This window comes from Lonchura striata, chromosome 16 (assembly GCF_046129695.1).
Source record: "Lonchura striata isolate bLonStr1 chromosome 16, bLonStr1.mat, whole genome shotgun sequence".
NCBI classification, from domain to species: domain Eukaryota; kingdom Metazoa; phylum Chordata; class Aves; order Passeriformes; family Estrildidae; genus Lonchura; species Lonchura striata.
The window spans coordinates 4,607,700-4,626,936 of record NC_134618.1 but is presented as its reverse complement, the minus strand read 5'-3'; the positions used below and the strand labels follow the sequence as shown (position 1 = coordinate 4,626,936).

Sequence of the window (19,237 nt, the reverse complement as noted above, 5' to 3'; positions counted from 1 at the left end):
ATAGTCATGATGAGAAAAAAAGCTAAAAGGGAACCCAGGAAGGTGCCTCAAATGCTGCAGGGTGCCCAGTTCCAGTACCTGGTGAAGGGCAATGGTGAAGCCATCACCACAGGGTGTCTGTCATTCACATTTCTTGAAGAAGGTTGAAAGAGATTTGGCTGCTTCAATGACTTTTGCCAAAAAAGCAGCTCCTGTTGGAGCTCAGCCTCCTGGATCAGCAGCCCCAGAACACGGAGGGCACCCTACACAAGGCTGGGGTTCCCACCACTGGCTCTGTTCCCCAGCATGCTGAGGAGCTGCACCCAGCAGGGAGGACAGCAGAGAGCAGGAGGGAATGGGGAATGCTTCTCTCACCAATCAATCAATGAAAGCTGACTTCATCCCCTGGTGTGGCAGAACCCAATGTCAATACAGCCCTTCATGTTTGCTCCTACCTGACTTCTGCTGGGAAGTGAGCATTTTCTGGCAACTTCAGAAAGTTTAAAGACTCCAATCAACCTCCTTCATGCACTGCTCTCCCCCTCGCAGCCTCACTGGCAGCAGCTCCTGTCTCTGGCCATTGCAGAGTGTTCCAAGAGCTCCACCCAGTCCCACAGCACCTGATGGGCACTGTCAGTGCCACCAGGCCAGCACACATCCCTGACATGGCAGGGCTGGGCATCACCAGGGGAATGCCACAGCAGGGACATGGTACAAGTGCAGCAGGAGCAGATTTTACAGAGAACAGCAGCACCTGAGCAGGATGCTGTGGTGCAATTCACGTCCCAGTCCAGCCTAAGCCATGAGCAGGGCTCAGTTTAACTCATCTGCTGGATGTAGCTCCTGTGGGTTCATGGATGAGTGTCCTGCCTCAGGAGACACCATGTCTTCTGTGCTGCCTCTTAAACCCTGCACCACTGCTTGCTCCCTTATCCATGGACAGGTGCCTCTCCCTGTTTAAATGCTCCTGGATTAAAGCACAAAAAGGCAGAAATTTAAAAGTTGCAGGCCTTCCCAGGCATTTCAGATTACACTGTGAACACTGACAAAAATATCTTTTTCTAGATCAAAAAGTAGGCAGCCTTGCATGTACTTCCTCACAGATTATTTCTTTATCCTCTGCCCTTCTCAGTGTCACCATGGGACAAACAAATTGATTTCTGTTATCTTGATCCAAGCCCTTTAAATCCAACCAGAACAGGTAAAGGTGAACAACTATGGCATAAAGGTCTTTGCGGGCCCAGATATTGAAATTGGGTGAGACTTTATTAATTTACATGAAAATCTTCAGCAAGAATTCCTATGAATCTTTCCTTTTCCTTTGCTGTGCTTTTGACAATGTCAAATGATGTTACTGGGCACATCCTTGCTGAATTACTTCTGATGAAACTGTGCCTGACATTGACTCAAGAGCTCCGTGGGGATTTTCTTGATTGCATGTTTACTCTTCCTCTTGTCCCTCCTGTAAATGCCAGTCTGACATGAATGTACTTGTGAGGAGTTAGTTAAAAAAAAATAAAAAAGTTGAAAAATTGAATAAATCCCTTTTTTTTTAACCCTGATTCATTGGAGAAATGAGTCAAGTGTCTATGTTTGAGTGTATAGGGCTGACTAGGACTCTTAATTATCTTTGCTTATATAAAGGGTCATTACATCTCAGCTCCAATTAGGAGGGCAAACACTGACAGCTCCTACCCCACAGAGATGAATGAAGTATTTTCTAAACATTCTGCTGCTCTCTAGAATGACTGACTAGAACCAAGGAGTCCATTTGGCTGTGCCTTGGTGGTTTTTGTCATCCCAGACAGCCTGCTGGCAAACCCTTCTTTCACACACAGACACTGCAGGGGAGGATGTTCCACAACTTGACAATCTTTTAAATGATTTTCAAGACTACCATGGTCTTTCCACGTCAGTGTGGCAGCTGTGGGGAATCTGAATGGGTACAAGGCCTGCTGGGAGAGGATGGTAAATGTTGAAACCACTGCACTCTGATTTCCAGAGGCAAAAGGTGTTGAAAATTGGTTGCAGTCACCAACCAAGATGAGGAAGACTTGGTGGCAGGGAAACACAGAGAGAGCTGTGACCCTGAGCTTAAGCAAATAGTTTGCAATAATTTCAGAAACCTGGAGCATTAGGGTTGAAAAATCGTTAGCCCACCAGGCAGGACGTGAGATGCTCCAGACAGATACAGAGAAGACAGGTGAGCACAGGAAGTCCTCTCCCCCTCATACCTTTTCAGATCAATAAGAGAGATGCTGTTCAGTGCCAGGAAACAGCAGCTTTCATTTCTCTGCACAGCCAATGCAATTTTCTCAGAACAAACAATGTGACAGGCCCTATCCCATCTAGAGATTGCCTACATGACAAATCTGTGATTGTGCCTTAAGCCTTGAAAACCTTGCTACACCCTCTCCCCTTCCAAACACAGACATTTATATCTGCTCTGAGCCCTTCCAATACCTCTCCTCTCAGCTCCTCCTCTTTTTCATTTGGAGTTGCCTGTTAGATGACTTGGAGCAAAAATTAGCACTTGGTTTTTGGTAGAATTACACTAGAAACAAACGGGGGGAGAGTTCTCAGAGCAAGAGATTCCTTAGTCAGTGCAGCTTGGGAAGAGCATTTAAACAAAGTAAAATGTACTCACACACTTTTTTACATTTAAAAGTAAAGTAGTTTGTATTTAGTACAAAATAAATTCTTTTGCTCCATCAATACATAGAAACCTGGGAAATGCATTATCTTGTGTCCTTTCAGCTCAGGCAACAGCAGTGAAGTTTTAAAAAGCAAATATATTAAGATATTACACTCCTGACAGGGCAGAAAGGGAAGCAGCACAGTTTGATTCTAAACTGAGCTGCACCACAATCTCTGGTTTATGTGTAAAAGCACATCCTGACTTCAGCATTCAGTTTTCTCTGGGAACAATCACAGAATCACAAGAATGAGCAAGTTCTAAATTAGAATCCATGGAAGAGATTTACAGGTTGTCACAAACACCAAGTTTTCAGGGAAAAGTACATTTGCATAGCAAATCCTGCAGCATATTCACTTGATTAGAGTTTTTATTTAAACAACTCCATGTGCAGGGTATTCTTTTTAAAAAATGCACTTCTCTCCTTACCTCCAGCTAATTAAAAGGCATTTACCATTTCTCAGAAGTGACGATCTGTTGCTGGCAACATCTGGTTAGTGCAGCACAGAGGGATGGCCCCCTTGTTCATATAAATTCAGGCAAAATAGGAGGAAAAAACATTGCTCTGCAGCAGGATAACTCTGAAGGATGTGCAGAGTGCCTGTCAATGGCACTCCAGGCAAAACACCTCACTTGCTTTTTCCGTGGTAGTGAAATGATGAAAGAAATAATTATTTCACTGCAAAACATGAAAAGGTGACAGCTGAAATGCACTTATTAAACCTTGATAAAGCCACTTCCTGATCTCCACTTCCTAAAAGCATCCATCACATTTCTGCAAGCCCAGTGGAACCTGTCTAGGTGTCAGAAACAGTGGCAGCTCCTACAGACAGCCCTGGCACCAAAACATGCCCAGAGACAGACAGCTAAAGAGTATTTCCTCTAATAAGTGCATTTCCCTGAGAACTATTTACAGGCATCAGAAATAAAGCAACACCTCCTTCCAGTGAGGATCTTCAAGATCATCCAGCTAGGATTTAGGAATGAAAGCTTTAGAAATAATCTAAAAAAACCGTGGACAATCCTGCTTAACCCAAGTTCTCAGTACTTGGCAGAACAGTTGTCAGCAGAAAGGTTCTCACTCTCTCCTTTATGTTCCTTCTTCCCTGGTTTTCAATTAAGAGATAAGGGGGGAAATTCACACAGATCATGACCAAAAAAAGCTCCAGGAAACTGAATTCATGCTTCAGATTTCATTCTGAAAAAATATTACTGTAGCAAACAGAGCTGCCTCTCACAAGAGGAGGTGGTTCAGCAGCAGCAGACATAGAAAATCTTCCATTTGGATATGAATATTTTGGAGATCTGGCGTGCAGTTACTTAGGGCTGGATGCATTCAGGACTTTCCTTGTTATCTTTTCCTCCTCTGCAGTCCTTTCTCATAGATGCAGGTTTTGGGGCGCAGAGCTGTTGAGGAAAATGAAGGGCTGCTTTAGGACTGTGCACTAACAGTGAAGCCATGGAGTAAAATGAGGAACAAAAATGCCCATTTCTCCTTCCAGCCCAGAATGAAGCAGAGCTCAGTGATGTGTCTGACACTGTCAGTGAGTGCTGCCAGCTTTTCCACAGTCCCATGGAACTGCTTTCCTGTGCAACCTGCTCTGAATTCAGGGTTGACACTGTCCTGAGTTGGAGGCTGGACCCTCCCTCAAGAAGGGAACCCCCTGAGGTCTCTTCCAACCCAAATCATTCCACAAATGTGCTATCAACACCCACTGTGCCTGATACCAGCCAGGACTGCAGAGGGGACATGGGGCAGAGGGCAACAGGCACCCTCAGCTGGTGACTTCAGAGGCTCTGTGTCCTTGGAGCTGGAAAAGATGTGATGGCCATGGCAGTGACAGCTGTTCTTTACTGGACAGGTCTGCTCTGGAAGCCAGGATGCCATTCCAGTGGGCACAGAGATGTCCAGGATACTTTTGGCAAGTACTGTTAAATATAATAACTTTCAAGCTGTTTTTTACAGGCAATGGCATTTCAAATCCTTCTCCTACAGAACTGTTATTAAAAGCCATCAAATAATATCTGTAACACTTTCTAGAGAACTAATTGGAGAAAGTGTCATGCTCAGGAGAGAAAACCAATCATGGATATACCAGCTTGGCTGAGAATTTGAGATGTATTTAGGGAGCTATTCTGAGTAATTTACAATGAATGACTGGTACTCTTCAGACTATAAATACAATCTACTATTTCTCCTTGGGAAAAAAGAGAGGTTGTCTTTTTAATTATCACTTTGTAAGCAAAAAGACCAACCAGAAAGACAGTGGGAGGAATAGAGTCAACATGGTTTCCCCCTTGTTACACTCACTGTGATTCTGGGTTTGCTCAGGGAGCCACAAGCAGCAGATTCTCAGACACATCTGAACAATCTCTGAAGCTGTTTAAAAGGCCAGTGGGGATGCAATTATTTATTCCAAAAGCTATCAATGAACCTGAACAATTAACAGCCATTTTCAATTTATCTTCAGCCAGTTTATTTGCTGAGGATTTCTGCATTTGTGGTGCTGTGAGCCACAACCACATCATCCCCTTTCAGATTTAGACACAGAGTAGAAACCCACCAGATGATCAAATTTGCAGTTTGCCTTTCTATGACAGAAAAAGCAGAGCTAAATATACATAAGACTTCCCACTTTTTCCAGTTTAGGGCTGTAACAATGCTCATTATCCACACTGTGTCTGCAGGAATTGAGCAGAAGAAAAATGTGGAAGACAGAACTCACCCGGATCAGCCACAACTTGTTTCTTTTTGCTGCTGGTGACAATCTCATTTTCATTCATCATTCGTACATCCTGATCCGCCACATGATTGCTGGAAAGATTGAAATCAGTACAATGGCTAAAACAATCAACATTGGGCAAAGTTCTGAGAGTCATGGACAAGGATACCAAAGAAGGGATGTCTGGAGTGCTGCAAGCTCAGCAGCACAGCCACAGCACACAGGATTACCCACACAGGAATTGTCCTGTCCTCATCCCCCTGAAGGATTTCTTGCCAGTTTTAATTAGTGGCATTCATTCAGGCACACATTCAAATATAAATATCATATTCACTCCACAATTTTCAAGCCTGCCTACACAGCTTGAACCACAAAGCAAAGTGAGATTTTAAATCAGAGCTCTACAAAGGGGGTATAAAAACCCTCATATGGAACTTCCACACTGCTTTTTAATTCTGAAAGAGCGTTATTTGAAACTTTTCTGAACTAAACAAAATTCATTTACTGTGACAAGTTTTGCTTGCAGGTTTTCTTTGCCTGCAAAATTTTAACCATTTCTTTTTGGGAAAGAAGTAATAACTTCAAAGGTAAATTAAATTAAACAAATTACAGGGGAAAATATGAGATGAATTGAAAGGTAAGGAAAACATCAGTAATAAAATCTCACTTTCACATAGACCAAAAAACCCCTTCTTTATTCTTTGCACTAAAGAAGTGTATTTTTCCTTTTCTCTCCAAATACTGCACAACATGGGTTTCTATTTCTGAAGAAAAATGTAATGTCTCTGAAACTGAGAGTGAAGATGAGAGCCAATACTGAAGCAAACCAAAACTTAAACTATTGATGATAATATCAGACTCAAGTTCAGGTTCATAAAATACTGAACCATGTGAAAGAGAATAGGCCAACATCACAAGCAACAGTATCTGCTCTAAAAGCTCCAGAGCATTTTTAAAATGAAGGGATATTATCCAGCATGTCTCCCATTGTTGCTGAAGTACCCTGTATTTTAGCAGGGTGGGAGGTGAAAAAAAGAGAAAAGATGATTGCAGACCAGGCTGGGAATGAAGAGCAAGAAAACTCCTGCACAGAAGCCTGGAGGAGAAGAGGCTCAGCATGTTCTCAACTGGAAAAGAGACCATGCAGTGTTTGTGACCCCAAAAACTCCTCTTTAAAGTACATCAAAGGACATATGTCTTATAAATATGTGCAAATTAAGTTATGTAAAAAAGATCTGTGATTACAGCTGGTGATTCCCTGGTTTCAATAAAATAATTTTACTCATAGAAAGATCTGAAGCTGGGGAAAGTAAAGGTTCGTTTTCCTTCCTCCTCTTTTTTCTATCCAATTGAAAATTTCCTCAAAACTTTCATTTCCTCAGGGCATTTTCATTTCAGTGACTTTTTCAGTTTGAGAAATTGTTCACCTCCAAGTTTTACCATGACAACACAACCACTTGTACAAAAGCACAAGTCCAAAACAACACATCCAAACAACAATAATTTATTGAACCTCTGACAGGACCAGTGGCCAACAGCCAATGCCTCAGGGAAACACAAGAAAACAAACCCTGTAGGCAAATGTGAATCTCTGTCTTTATTCAGAGCATCTCATGTTCCTTCTGCTTATTTCTAAATGTTTGAATATCCTTCTGAGTCACACATCATTTATCCATGCAAAACTTGCCTTTTTTTTCCAAGTGATGCATGTGCAAAACACTCTATTTGTCAGCTGTCCAACATGCAAGAAAGTGTTCATTTCTAGAAGCTTTCATTTTTTCACTTTTCAATCTCATTTATAATAAATTATTCTTTCAAATCTTTACTTGCTTGCCAGGGATTGTTTTTTCAGACCCTACCAATCCCGACCTTCTAAATGTAAGTGCATTTTTCACTGCATTTCATCGCATTTGCCATGAGATTGCCAACTTAGAGGTTTTAAAGCATCATTCCCCCAAATGCAATTCATTTCTCATTTTAGAAGTTCATTATTTTAGACTGTTTATAAAATAGTAGAACTCTGGCTTCTTAATTAGCATCTGTGTCAAATCAGAGGAGTTTATTTTCTTTAATTGTGATGCTTGCTTTTTCATGAACTTTCTATTTTTTCCCCCTCCATGTAATATCATTGGGATTTATTAATCCTTCTCTAAAAAAGCCTAACTTTTTAATTTTGTGTTTACAGGCTTTCATGAAAATTGATGTAAATATAAATCATGAATACCAGGAAGTGCTAAAAGATGCTTGCAAACAAAGCTGGTAATTTGCTCCTTGTATCTAAAAATCTGTTTATTCCTCCTGAAGTGAGGCCAGGGATGCTCTGGAAGGGAATTTTCCCCAGCAATACACACACTGCTGACATCAGCCACATCAAATCAGTTTTTAAAGCCAAGATTCTTTGTCCAGCCTAGAGCCACTCACGTACCTGATAACAGTTCTCCTCTCCTGGTGGCAAATCCTCTCGTCATCCGTGAAGAGGATGGTGTGGTAGGGCACCACGGGGTCACACGTGGGGAGGATGCCTGACACCACATGGCTCACCATGTCCAAAATCCCATTGTACACCAGCAAATCATCGACCAGAAGCTACAAGCATCAAAGAAATAAACCAAAAATCCATTGAGAAATCAGCCTTGCTTTCAGCAGTTGTCTCTAAAAAGCATTTTGCCCTATTTGTTTCACAAATCCAGTCGTTAATTTAGCTTTTGTTTCTTAAAACTTCCATTTCTCTCCATTTGCTGCTGGAGTTTGATTTTTTTTCCTTCCCAAGTTTTTTGTCTAATGTTTTTTAATGCAGCTTTCAAGTAGGTAATTAAAAATGTATTTCATGTTTTACATAATTGCCATTCTATTCATTGGAGTGAATCACTCTTAAATCTAGGAATTAATGAATCTCACCTCACTTCAGATGTCTAAAACTTGGGTTTGTACTTCAAACTAGTCTTCCAGGCCTACTCTACAGTCGGTGGAAAAAGACAAGTGTTATCCTGTCTTAAGATAATTACCTAAGACAAAAATCAGATAAAGTTTTCTTTCCCTGGACAAAAAAAGGGAGGACAGATGACTGGCACAGATTAGTCATTTTAATATTAAATGCAGAGTTAAATGAGATGAATCCCATCCTTTGAGATTACATGGAATCACACTTCAACAAACTGTGAGAACACGTTCAGAATGGAGCCAGCTGACTCACTAGGACATACAAAATGCACAGGAAAATTACTTACACCAAACTCCTTCACACCTCTCTGAGGTGTCTTGGCATAATTCCATAACTTGATCATTGACACGGTAGTAGGTACATCAAAAATGACATACACCCTATTCACCTGCAAAAGAGAATTAATTTATATTTAACAGCGCAAAGTCCCCAAAGAAATTAAATTCTCATGCATGTTACATCAAAAGAGGTTCATATTTAAAGAAGTATAGCTGGAGGAGAGATAACTGATGCTGAGGATGGAAGTTCAGCTCTCATCCCTGCTGATAATTCCCAGATGTTGGCTCTACCCCACAGCTACTCTCAAAAGAATGAAGATGAGATGTGGAGCATCCTTGTCATCCTGGACTGTCTGGAAATTGGAGGAGGGGGAGAGAGACACTTTTAATGAGTATTTCATAACCAAACACAGACATGTCCTTAGGGGTAAGACAGGCTGGTGCCTCTTCTGTTCTGTTCTGTTCTGTTCTGTTCTGTTCTGTTCTGCATGTAGAGACAATTTCCAAGGGCCTGGAGTGCCAGAGGGCAGGGATGGATGGGATATTGGGATATTGGGAGGGAATTGTTCCCTGGGAGGGTGGTCAGCCCTGGCACAGGGTGCCCAGAGCAGCTGTGGCTGCCCCTGGATCCCTCAAAGTGTCCATGGCCAGGCTGGACAGGGCTTGGGGCACCCTGGTCTGGTGGAAGGTGTCCCTGCCCATGCAAGGGGGTGGCACTGGATGGGCTTTAAGGTCCCTTCCAACCTAAACCACTCTGTGAAACAATGATTTTATTCTATTTTAGTCCATTCCATCTCTTTCTACCAAATATGAATGGAATCTACCTTTCTATTTGCAAGACTAAAATCTCTCCTGTATGCCCTGAAAGCTACTGCAGAAATTTTGCAATTTTTGTGTGAGTTATACTACCAGAAATTTAGAGACAATCCTCCAGATGCTTGCTAAACAATTACTGCTTGAGGTATTATTCATCTGCCTTTCAGTGACGTTAATGTCAAGATGTTAAGACCAAAGATTAGGCAGGCAGGAAACCAATCCTGCCTGTTACAGTTAATTCCATGCTTTTCCTTTTATGAGCCACTATATCAACTCCAGATCAACATATCTTAAGCTTCATCTTTAGCATCCTCTGAAGTTTTAATCCTTTGATGTACTAGAGAAGGTTATATTGAATCATTATGCTGTTTTTTTTTGGTTTTTTTTTTACTGAAGAAAGAAAGGTAGATTGGATCAATAGAATGTTTGCATCTGTGATTTTCCATGAGACAACTGGAGCATTGTCTCCAAAAAAACAACTGTTAATCCCACAGCAAGTGATACATTTGATTAAAAATCAGTTCAAACAAAGAAATAAAATGACAATCAGTAAGAGGAGAACAAATAATTCAAATTCTGCTGATGTAAGAAATGAATTTGAAAAACAGGAAACCACTTTCAGAATTAAAAAGGAAAAGACATTTAGGAAGGAAAAGAAAGGCTATAATACCAATTCCCTTCAAGCTTTTGAAGCTTCCAACACATCAAAGAATTAATGCAGCTTTCCAAGCAGCCTGCACTGAGGATGGGAGCATTCACAAGCTCAGGTTCAGCAGCCCAGCTCCAGAGGCTGAGCATCAATAGGCTGATTGCTCCATCCAGCACCTCCCAGCTCAACAGCCATCCCAGGGAAGAGGGGGGAGGGAAAAGTACTCTGTGGATCTTACAGAGGTGTAATTTGCTACAGTTCAAGGACAGAAAACACCATTAAATTGCTTCTGCCTCCTGCATTTCACACATTATCAATTTACCCTTTAATACTGGTAGTTTGTGCTCTTCTGCAGTACTTTGGTGTTAGGCAGAAAAATACAAAGAGAGAGAATTCCAGTGCCTGTTATTTTCCTTTTCCCCAAGTGAAACAGCTTCTGCAAGTGTGTCTTTTGTAAGGACATGAGCACACTCAGATGGTTGTCAAATCAATCAGTCATCCTGTTATAAGAGACATCTGAGCATCCCATCAAATTGCCAGGATTCAAGATCTGGGATCCACACAGCAGGAGCCTCAAGCATCACAGACCTTCCACTTCCCTAGGAAAGGCAAGCACTCACTGTTCCCAAGTATACTTAAAAGCTTTACCTTAATTATAGCCCTTCATTACAACACATCATGATATAAATTAACAATTCCTCACTTTTAATATTGTAATTAATAACTGCAACATCTAGAGTGAGGAGTTCACCAACACTGTAAGTGATAACTTACTACATGTCAGGTTTATACTTTGTTTTCTTTCTAAATCCATTCTCTTACAAGAAATAAAACCACTTTAATTATGTCCACTACAGGCCCCTAAAAATGTCCTTTCCTGAAACAAGGTCAGAAGTCATCTAAGTTTATCTATTTTTCCTGTTTATATTTTTGATATCCCAGCTATTAAACATGGGAGTTCTAAAAGGGCTGAATCATCTGTGGCCCTAGGACATGAAATACTAAGTCTGCCATCCCTAATCTACGAATTTGAATTCAACATAGATAATGAGATTAAAAAATAATTTCTCACTGCTGGAACAACATTAATTGTATTTTGTAAAAATGAACTGAAAAGCACCAGAAAGGTGTTTATTGCACAGAACTCCTTCATCAGTATCTTTGTCACAGTGACTCAAAAACCATCTCTGAAAAATCTTCTGCTGCTGCCCCATGGAGAGAGGAGATTACAAACCTGGGAAACCTCCATTGCTGCTGCCTGTGCTGTGCAGAGAGGCTGCAATAAAAACAACTTCTAAAAAGCATCATTTAGCATCTCTTCCTAAAATTAAACTGAGCTATGAATTCTATACGCTTCCCCTTTCCTCCATGCTTCCAGTTCCATCCACACACACGACTAGAACAGAAGAAAAGGGAAAATGTACCAAACCAGGAAGAACTGGTGCCAGCCACATGTGCCTGCCATCAGTGGTGTCATTCACTCTGTCAATCAGTTTGTCTGGAGTCCGGATGTCTCCAGATACATCATCCAAAATGTTGACACTATCTGGAAAAGCAGCAATATCTGAAAAAAAACTTTAAGCATAATAACCTACAAAAATGGGTATTTCAGAAACACCATATTTAAAAGTCTATGTTCTTCCCAACTCTGTGAATGATTTTTCACCATTTCAGCAGGACTCCCAGGACTGCATAGCTGAGGAACTTGGGGGCACATATTTAAAAGCAGGAAAGCCCTTATATATTCTGGCATTTCAATTTATTTTTAAAATAGGAATCAAGTAACTAGCTGCACTTAATTTATTCTCAAATATGTACTTATGACTTCATCAATAAAGTTCCATTAGCAGGAATAGGCATTTCCCAGCTTTTTGGTGATGAAGTCACATATTTTTATCATAAACTTGTGCAAATTCCTCATATAAAACCTATCTCAAGAAGAGTGTCTTTGCAGGAGGCAGTCATCAGTCAGACTAGGTTTTGCTTGAGTTTCTCAAGGTTTATGGTAAAAATCAGTAACTCTAATAAAACCTTTTTTCATTTCTTTGAGAGGGAAAGATTAAACCCCCATTGAACAGGCAACAAGATTTTCTCTGTAAGAGAACATTTACATTAAAAACATATATAAATGTTAAAGATATGCAAAGAAACGTGGATGGATGGCACTGCCTTCAGAATTGTGAATCCTAAGCAATCCAGTTTGAGGGACATTAATTTCACCCTGTCCTGCTTTCTAAAAATCTATAATTATTCATAAAGAATTGAAGGAATGACACAGCAATGCTTAAATTGTTTAAGAAAAGCTTGATTCAGTTGTGAATTATCATATTAAACACTGCACTAAGACAAATAAGCTCTTCTGGGATCCTGATACGTCCCACACACAACTGCACAGGCAGGAACAGGTGATCATTCAAAAGGAGCTGAGAGTTCTTTACCTGGCACTGTTTTGCACTGTAGAGCTGTACCAGGTCAGTTAAAGATTCCTGGTTCTTAAAGACAATTTGTTACCACATCTCAATTTCAAAATGTTTCTTGTCCATTATAAATTATTCAAGTTCAATGTGTATCATACAAATTAAAATAGCACTTGGGGAAAAGCCTTTATTTCATGGAATTCCCTATTTATTAGGTAGTGAGGATCCTTAGAGACAAGTCCTGCTGCATTTGTGCTATTTATTCTTTCCAGGCCCTAATAAATGCTCCTTCCATGTACCTGAACTATGGGAGCTGTATGTTGGGGTATGAAGCTTTCAGCTCTTAGGAGACTTTAGCTGGTACAGAGCACAGAGTGCAACCTTGATGAACATCCATCTTCCCAACACACCCCTCATTCCCTCTGTTAGATATCCAGGGAACACTGAATCAAATTCAAACTCTCAGCCCTGATCTTCATCACTGCACTGGGTGTCTAGAACAGCCTAAATCTCCAGACCAAGGGTTATGAAAAATTTCCTTCTTGAAGCGCAATAAAAAAAAAAAGCACTGAATTCAATCTTTTCTTATGAATTTATAGCTCATCAAACTTTCTGCTCCTTCCCCACCACAGAAGAAATGTCAAGAGCAGAAAATACCACACCCTTCTTAAGCCTTCCTTTCTCTAACTTTGTCCTGCTTTGTTGGTGCATCCCATTGAGAGAAAAAACGTTCTGGAACGATACAGAATCCATAAAAACACATGGAAAAGAGATTCATCACCAAAACACAGAGAAATAGAAGCCAAGTTAATCCCACAGGACAACCTGGCAATGTGGAGTGACAATTTGCCAGGGAGTAAAGTGCATCAGCAGGGCCAGGGGTGCTTGCTGTGCAAAGGATACTGTTTTCAGTCAGTAAGATTTGCTCTCCATGCTCATTGAACAACTCCAGCCCATTCAAACCAATGTAGTAGGGATCACCCCAACTTGTCAGGAGCTGGAACTGGAAAATAACTGAAAAGCAAAAGGCTGTTAAGGAAAATATCAACACAGAAGCTTTTTCCTAACAGACTATTTAATCTGCAGTTTGAAAAATTATTGTGCAGCCCACGATGTCAGACATTCTTATTTGCAGTTCAGGAGAAAAAGCCACCAGAGAATCTGAAAACAGATCTGATTTATTCTTAAGCCATACTTTATGGAAGCCTTTCTCATATTCTTTGTGTCTTGTTAATACCTTAAAGCACCCAAAATTGTTGGATTTATAAAGCTCAGGACTCCTAACCATGGTATGCAACTCTAAAATATCCCATATGACAAGGAAGACGACAGGGAAGGATACAACCACAGGGCATTAATGGTGCTTCATAGTCCATACTGGCTTGTTCCAGTGTCCTTGAAGCAGTCCTGCCAAAAAAAACAAGGCAAACCAGGTTTTTTATGTACCCTTGGCTCATTCAGAAGAGAAGATAAACCCAAAGAATTAAACCTCCACAGACAGCACCCCAGCCTCCACATGTGATGATGGACCAGAGTCCCCTCAGACCTCAGAGCAATTTGGTCAGGGTTAAAACCAAGTGAAGCTCTGCTCTTAGTGCTCCATGTCTTCACCCAGGAGCCTCACACAGGCAGCTCCAACAGGGAATGTGAAATGACACTGCAACAGTGAAGAGAAATCAAGTGGTTCAGACAACAAAAACATCCTATTTTACCTCCTGTGTACTTTAGGAACTGGCTGGGGCTGTAGATAGTCAAGAAAGAGAATTTCTTGAGCAAAGTCAAAGTGGCAGTTGCCCGGTCCCTTGCGAATAAGGAAGCCCTCCAGGGGGGAGATGCTGTGCCCATCCAGCACCACATGGACCACCTTAGCCTGGTTTAGAAGAGCAAAACATAAGATTACCTGATATTACATGACATGACTTCCATTAAAATAATTGCAAACAATTCCATTCACTTCAGAGGCTGAAATAATTTCACTTAGCTGTATTTATTTCATTCCTCTAGAGTGTGACTTCCTTTGGCAAAAGAAAGCTGCAATTCATAATGTCCATGTCATCACATTGATGGGATGGAAGAAGTGAGGATTTGGGGGAAAAACACTAAAAAAAAGTATTGACAGATCCTTCAATTACTGCATGGCACTAGATCTCAGCAAACTGAAGCCTCCCTTCTTCACAGAGTGCTCAAGCACTGGCACAGGCTGCCCAGGGTGGAGATCCCATCCCTGGAGGGATTTCAGAGGTGTCGATGAGGCACTTGGGGACATGGGTCAGTGCTGGCCTTGGCAGTGTGAGGTTTGCAGTTTGACATGATGACCTTACAGCTCTTTCCCAACCCAAACAATCCTCTTGATTCCTGAGCCTGCAGCAAGATTTACATCAAGAGAATGGGAAGCTCTCAAGCGTCATGTCACAAAGGGAATCTGAGACATCAAGCACCTGAAAGCTCTTCTAAGGCAGCTGGGATTGCCCAGCCTGGCTGGGGGCACCCTTCCAGAAATCCCACAGCCTGCTGCTCTCTCCAGAGCAGACTGTGGTGTTTCTGTTGCATTTACAGCAGCCTGTATTTCAGCAGTTCTATTTATCTCTGTGGCAGGTGGCACTTGGACTTCTCCAGGATCATACAAATTCCTCTGCCGAGCAGTGCTGTGTGTAACCTCAGGGCATATGAATAAAGAAAAGGTACCAGACAGAGACAATTGAGCTGTGGCCACTTCAGAGGTGTGAGCACACCTTATCCAACCTCTGGAGATTAAAGTGAATAATTCAGGCACATTTATTCAGCTGATGCAGGAGTCCTGGCTCCTTCACCCTCCCCCAGCAGCACCATGTGGAGCTGTATCCATGATCCCAGGTGCAGAACAATTCAACCACATTGCAACAATTAATCACTGCACCTTGCTCTCTAATTTGTTAAATATAACTTAATGTTCATCACAAGCAGCATTTGCTGCCCTGGGTCTCTCACCAAGTACCAGTTTGTGCTAGACTGGAGGAGGAGCCCAGTTCATTTCCATGAAGTTTAATTAGGAGGGAATATTTGTATGACTACCAAGTGTGGAGAAATAACTATTTCTGGCTTCATCTTCAATACACTTGGGATCAAATAAAGGAAACATCTTTTTCAGATGAGAAACTTCTGCATGCTGCTTTCCAGCTGAATAAGTCTGCCAGGCTAAGGAGAGGAAGTGAGAAATCCAAAGAAATACACTTTTCTAAACGGAAACACACAGTGAATGGGAAGTCTGGAGAGTTAGAGATGGAATCTTACCTATTATACCACAGCTGCTTATATTTATGTGCCCTTTACAGCCCTCATTTCTAAGTAATTCTCATCATCTGAGGAGGCACTCAGCCGTCACCTATTGCATTTTACAAATGGCATAACAAAGCTCTCCCAAGGTGATTTTTCACAGAGCTGCAAATAGCACCCAGGTCTTCATTCTGACAGTCCCTGCCATTACCCTCTCACAGTAAAGCTGTGAATAGAATCCCCCAGCCTGCAGCTGCCTAACAAATCATCCCATCTCACACCCAGGGACTGGTTCCTAGAAGGAGCAGCAATACTTCAAGACACAGATATCAGGATGCCCTGGGTTTACAGCCTAAAACCTCCTTCCCTGTGGCCTAGTGGACCTTGCATCTTTCGTTTTACAAATAATTTATTTTATCCTTCTACAAGACTGCAGCTATGGGCTCCTCCTTTAAGTGGTATCCACTAACTCTTATGGGATTTTCAGTATTCATGCAGGTAGACAACTGTGTCAGACTCACTTCTTTTTCCTACCTAGCCAAGTAAACTGCTGAAAATACACCTTTATTCCTTTCTTTCCTTGGTTTGGCCTCCAGAAACCAAATTCCATGTTAGATTTTAGAGATTTAATAAACACTGCTCAGCAACAACTAAAATATCAGTAAGTTACCAACATTATTATCACCCTAAATCCAAAATACAGCTCCTGGGAAGAAAATTAACTCTATCCCAGCTGAAATCAGGACATAAATGTCACTAAAAGCCCTCTTTTGTATGTTTAAATGGTAATGCTCAAAATGCTCCAGAACCAGAACATGTGTCAAAGGAACTGGGCAAATGTGATGGAGCACAAAATCAGGGGCTCTCTGTTCAAATCTCTGGATCAGCTGGGATTTCACAAACATCCTTTTTGTCATCTCTCCAGTTTAATATGTGCCAACATTTGTGTTCTTATTTATTGCCTGAATTTGGAACACAGTAAGAATTGTGTTCTTATTTATTGCCTGAATTTGGAATCCAACAGTTGCCTTTTGAGGTGGAAAACCTGGGAACAGGTGGATTCCTAAACTTTCTGTGCAATGAACAGCAACCTCTGGTTTGTTATCGTTATCACCACAAGTGTTATTATTACATGTGTAAGTACAGCAGCCAAACTCAGAGTGAAAAGGTCTAAAATTATCTCCACCAGGTGTCAATTGTCAATCCCAACATTTTAGTATGGAAAAATAAATATAAAGCAGGCAGTTTGCCAATAAGAGAGGATTTATGTTAATTTTAGCTAAATTACTATTTAGCTAAATTAGCTAAAATTAAAAAATTAAAAACTGTTCTGCTAAATTAATAATTTTAAAATTATTAAAAAATTAAAAATCATTTAGCTAAATTAATTTAGCTAAAATGCTTGAAGGCGGCAACTTTCCATTTATTAAATATTAATATTTCAAAAGACTCTTCCTGGAAAAGGCAGTACTGAGTGAGTGGCCTTCTGAACCTGAACTAAACAGAGTTTCTTTGGAAAAGTTTCCCTCATATCATTCCATGCATTTCATACAGTAGAATCATACAGTAGGTCTAAATACCACATATTGAGAGGATACCACTTTTCATATATCCTGAATATAATATGTGCTATTGAATGTGTCTCTTAGAAAAATCAGCTGTGAAGAGTTCTTTAAACCATCTCTGGCTTTTTTTTTTTTTTTTTTACTATCTGCTGTTTGTGGAGACAGGAATGCATTATACCTGCCACAAAATTCAGCCTCAGACAATCTAGAAAGATTTATGGTGTTCCATTAAGGCAGCTATATTCATTCATCACAGTACCAATTTTCCAATGCACTGCTGTATATTTTTGCTGGCAGTGCTCCTTTTCTTTTACTTACCCCTCTGTAGGTATCCTCTGGAGATTTATTATAGTTCCAAAAGCGAAGCCCTGCAATACTTTCAGTTTTATCAAAATGGATTGTGAGCAGATGATCTTCTCCAAAAGAGAAGGGAATGAGCCACATATGGTCATCCTCCACTGTGATATTAGTCCCATCTATTAACCTACAAAGAGAAAAGTCCATTAGCTGCACAAAGGGAAAAGCTGGCTTCTCTCATCAAAAGCAGGGATCTTTCCTAGGGTTTATTTTATTCTGGATGCCACTTCCATCTTCCAGGGCTTCTCGTGCCCTTGTGCATTCAATTAAAAGCAGAGAAAACATCAAAAATAGCATGCAAGTATTGAACTAAAGGCAGTGGAGGGAGAAAAAAAAACAGTATTTTCTTTAGTTAGGTCTGCTTAAGTAAAAACAGCAAAATCCTTATGTTTTCCCTGTGTGAGCAGGGACAGGCAAAGGAAAGCTCAGCTGCCTCTGTAGCAAAGTGGCTGAAGGCAGGACTCAAAGCCAGGTACAATGTGATTTCTGAAGCCAGCTCCACGCCCAAAGCAGTGGATCTGGCACCCTGCAGGGTATTTCTATGCCAACACAAGTCTGGTGGATGCCAGGAGGAGCTGGATGGCAGCTGGATAACCCTGAGCAGGACCAGGGTTTGCTCACATCCCTCGTGGACACAATTAGCCACATCTCTGCTATTTCACAAAGCTTCCAACCAGCAGGACAATGTCTTTTCATGGCAGCACAGGCTTCAGGCTGACTAAATAAAGTTAAACCTGATGTTTGCTGACATTATATTCTTCTACCACAAACTGTGCCATACGAATGTGGAGTAAAGGAGAATATGAATTAATTTTCCACTGTAATTACTTTGGTACACTGCCAAAAAAGTAAGTATATACTTACTATTTATTTAAAAGTTTAATGGAAGAATGAGTGCCAGACTTGGCAATTCCTTAAAGAAAAAGATTTGAATAATGACTCTTTCACAGAGGAACTGATTAGGGAGTCCATGAGAGAAGAGATAATTCTTGATTTGTTCTTGAATAGTACACAGGACTTATTCCAAATGCCACAGTTGAGAGCACTGCAATGTACTCAAATTCAACATGCTTGCAGGAATATTCAGAGCCAAAAGCGCCTCTATTTCTTATGCCCAAAAAAGTTCTTCAGCAAAACAAACAAGAATGTAAAAAAAAAAAAAAAATATAACCCACTTACTAAGAAAGATGTTAGAAAGAAGGACTTGAAAACTCAAAGCCAGCCTGGCTCAGTAGCAGGATAAACAAAGTTATTATGGCCATCTTTCAGCAAAATTCATGATGAAAAAAGCCCTAAATTGATAGACTCATAAACTCTGGAAGGTTAAATGCATACATATAGGCCAAAAAAAGAGTCTGAAGGCTAGCAAGCAAAAGATACAAATAAATAAAATCCCTTATATACATCAGGGGCAGAAAGCTTGCCAGAAATTCTGTAGGATCAACATATCACTGGGCTGCAAAAGGAGCATTCAGAGAGGAAAAGGCACCAACAAAAAAGGTAAATGAATTCTTTGCATCTGGGTCCATCAGGGTGGGGTCTGGAGAGACTCCCCCAGCAGAATC

General features: G+C 40.8%; 1 protein-coding gene across 4 annotated transcripts in view; it reads right to left on the bottom strand.

Annotated features, from left to right (window-relative positions):
* Nucleotides 1-3,026: 3,026 nt before the first annotated feature.
* Nucleotides 3,027-19,237, bottom strand: part of KATNIP (katanin interacting protein) — a 56,644-nt gene continuing 40,433 nt past the window's right edge. For 2 of the 4 annotated variants that reach the window (XM_021531209.3, XM_077786816.1), the window contains 9 exons: nt 17,634-17,799; nt 14,211-14,368; nt 13,841-13,905; nt 13,402-13,512; nt 11,506-11,645; nt 8,625-8,726; nt 7,823-7,983; nt 5,401-5,489; nt 3,027-4,081 (listed from right to left, as the gene is read on the bottom strand). In XM_021531209.3, coding sequence (XP_021386884.2) covers nt 4,026-4,081; nt 5,401-5,489; nt 7,823-7,983; nt 8,625-8,726; nt 11,506-11,645; nt 13,402-13,512; nt 13,841-13,905; nt 14,211-14,368; nt 17,634-17,799 — 1,048 coding nt within the window. In that variant the 3' untranslated portion in view covers nt 3,027-4,025. Of the gene's footprint in view, nt 4,082-5,249; nt 5,490-7,822; nt 7,984-8,624; nt 8,727-11,505; nt 11,646-13,401; nt 13,513-13,840; nt 13,906-14,210; nt 14,369-17,633; nt 17,800-19,237 lie in introns of those variants that run through there. The other 2 variants (XM_021531208.3, XM_021531210.3) reach the window with 1 other exon arrangement.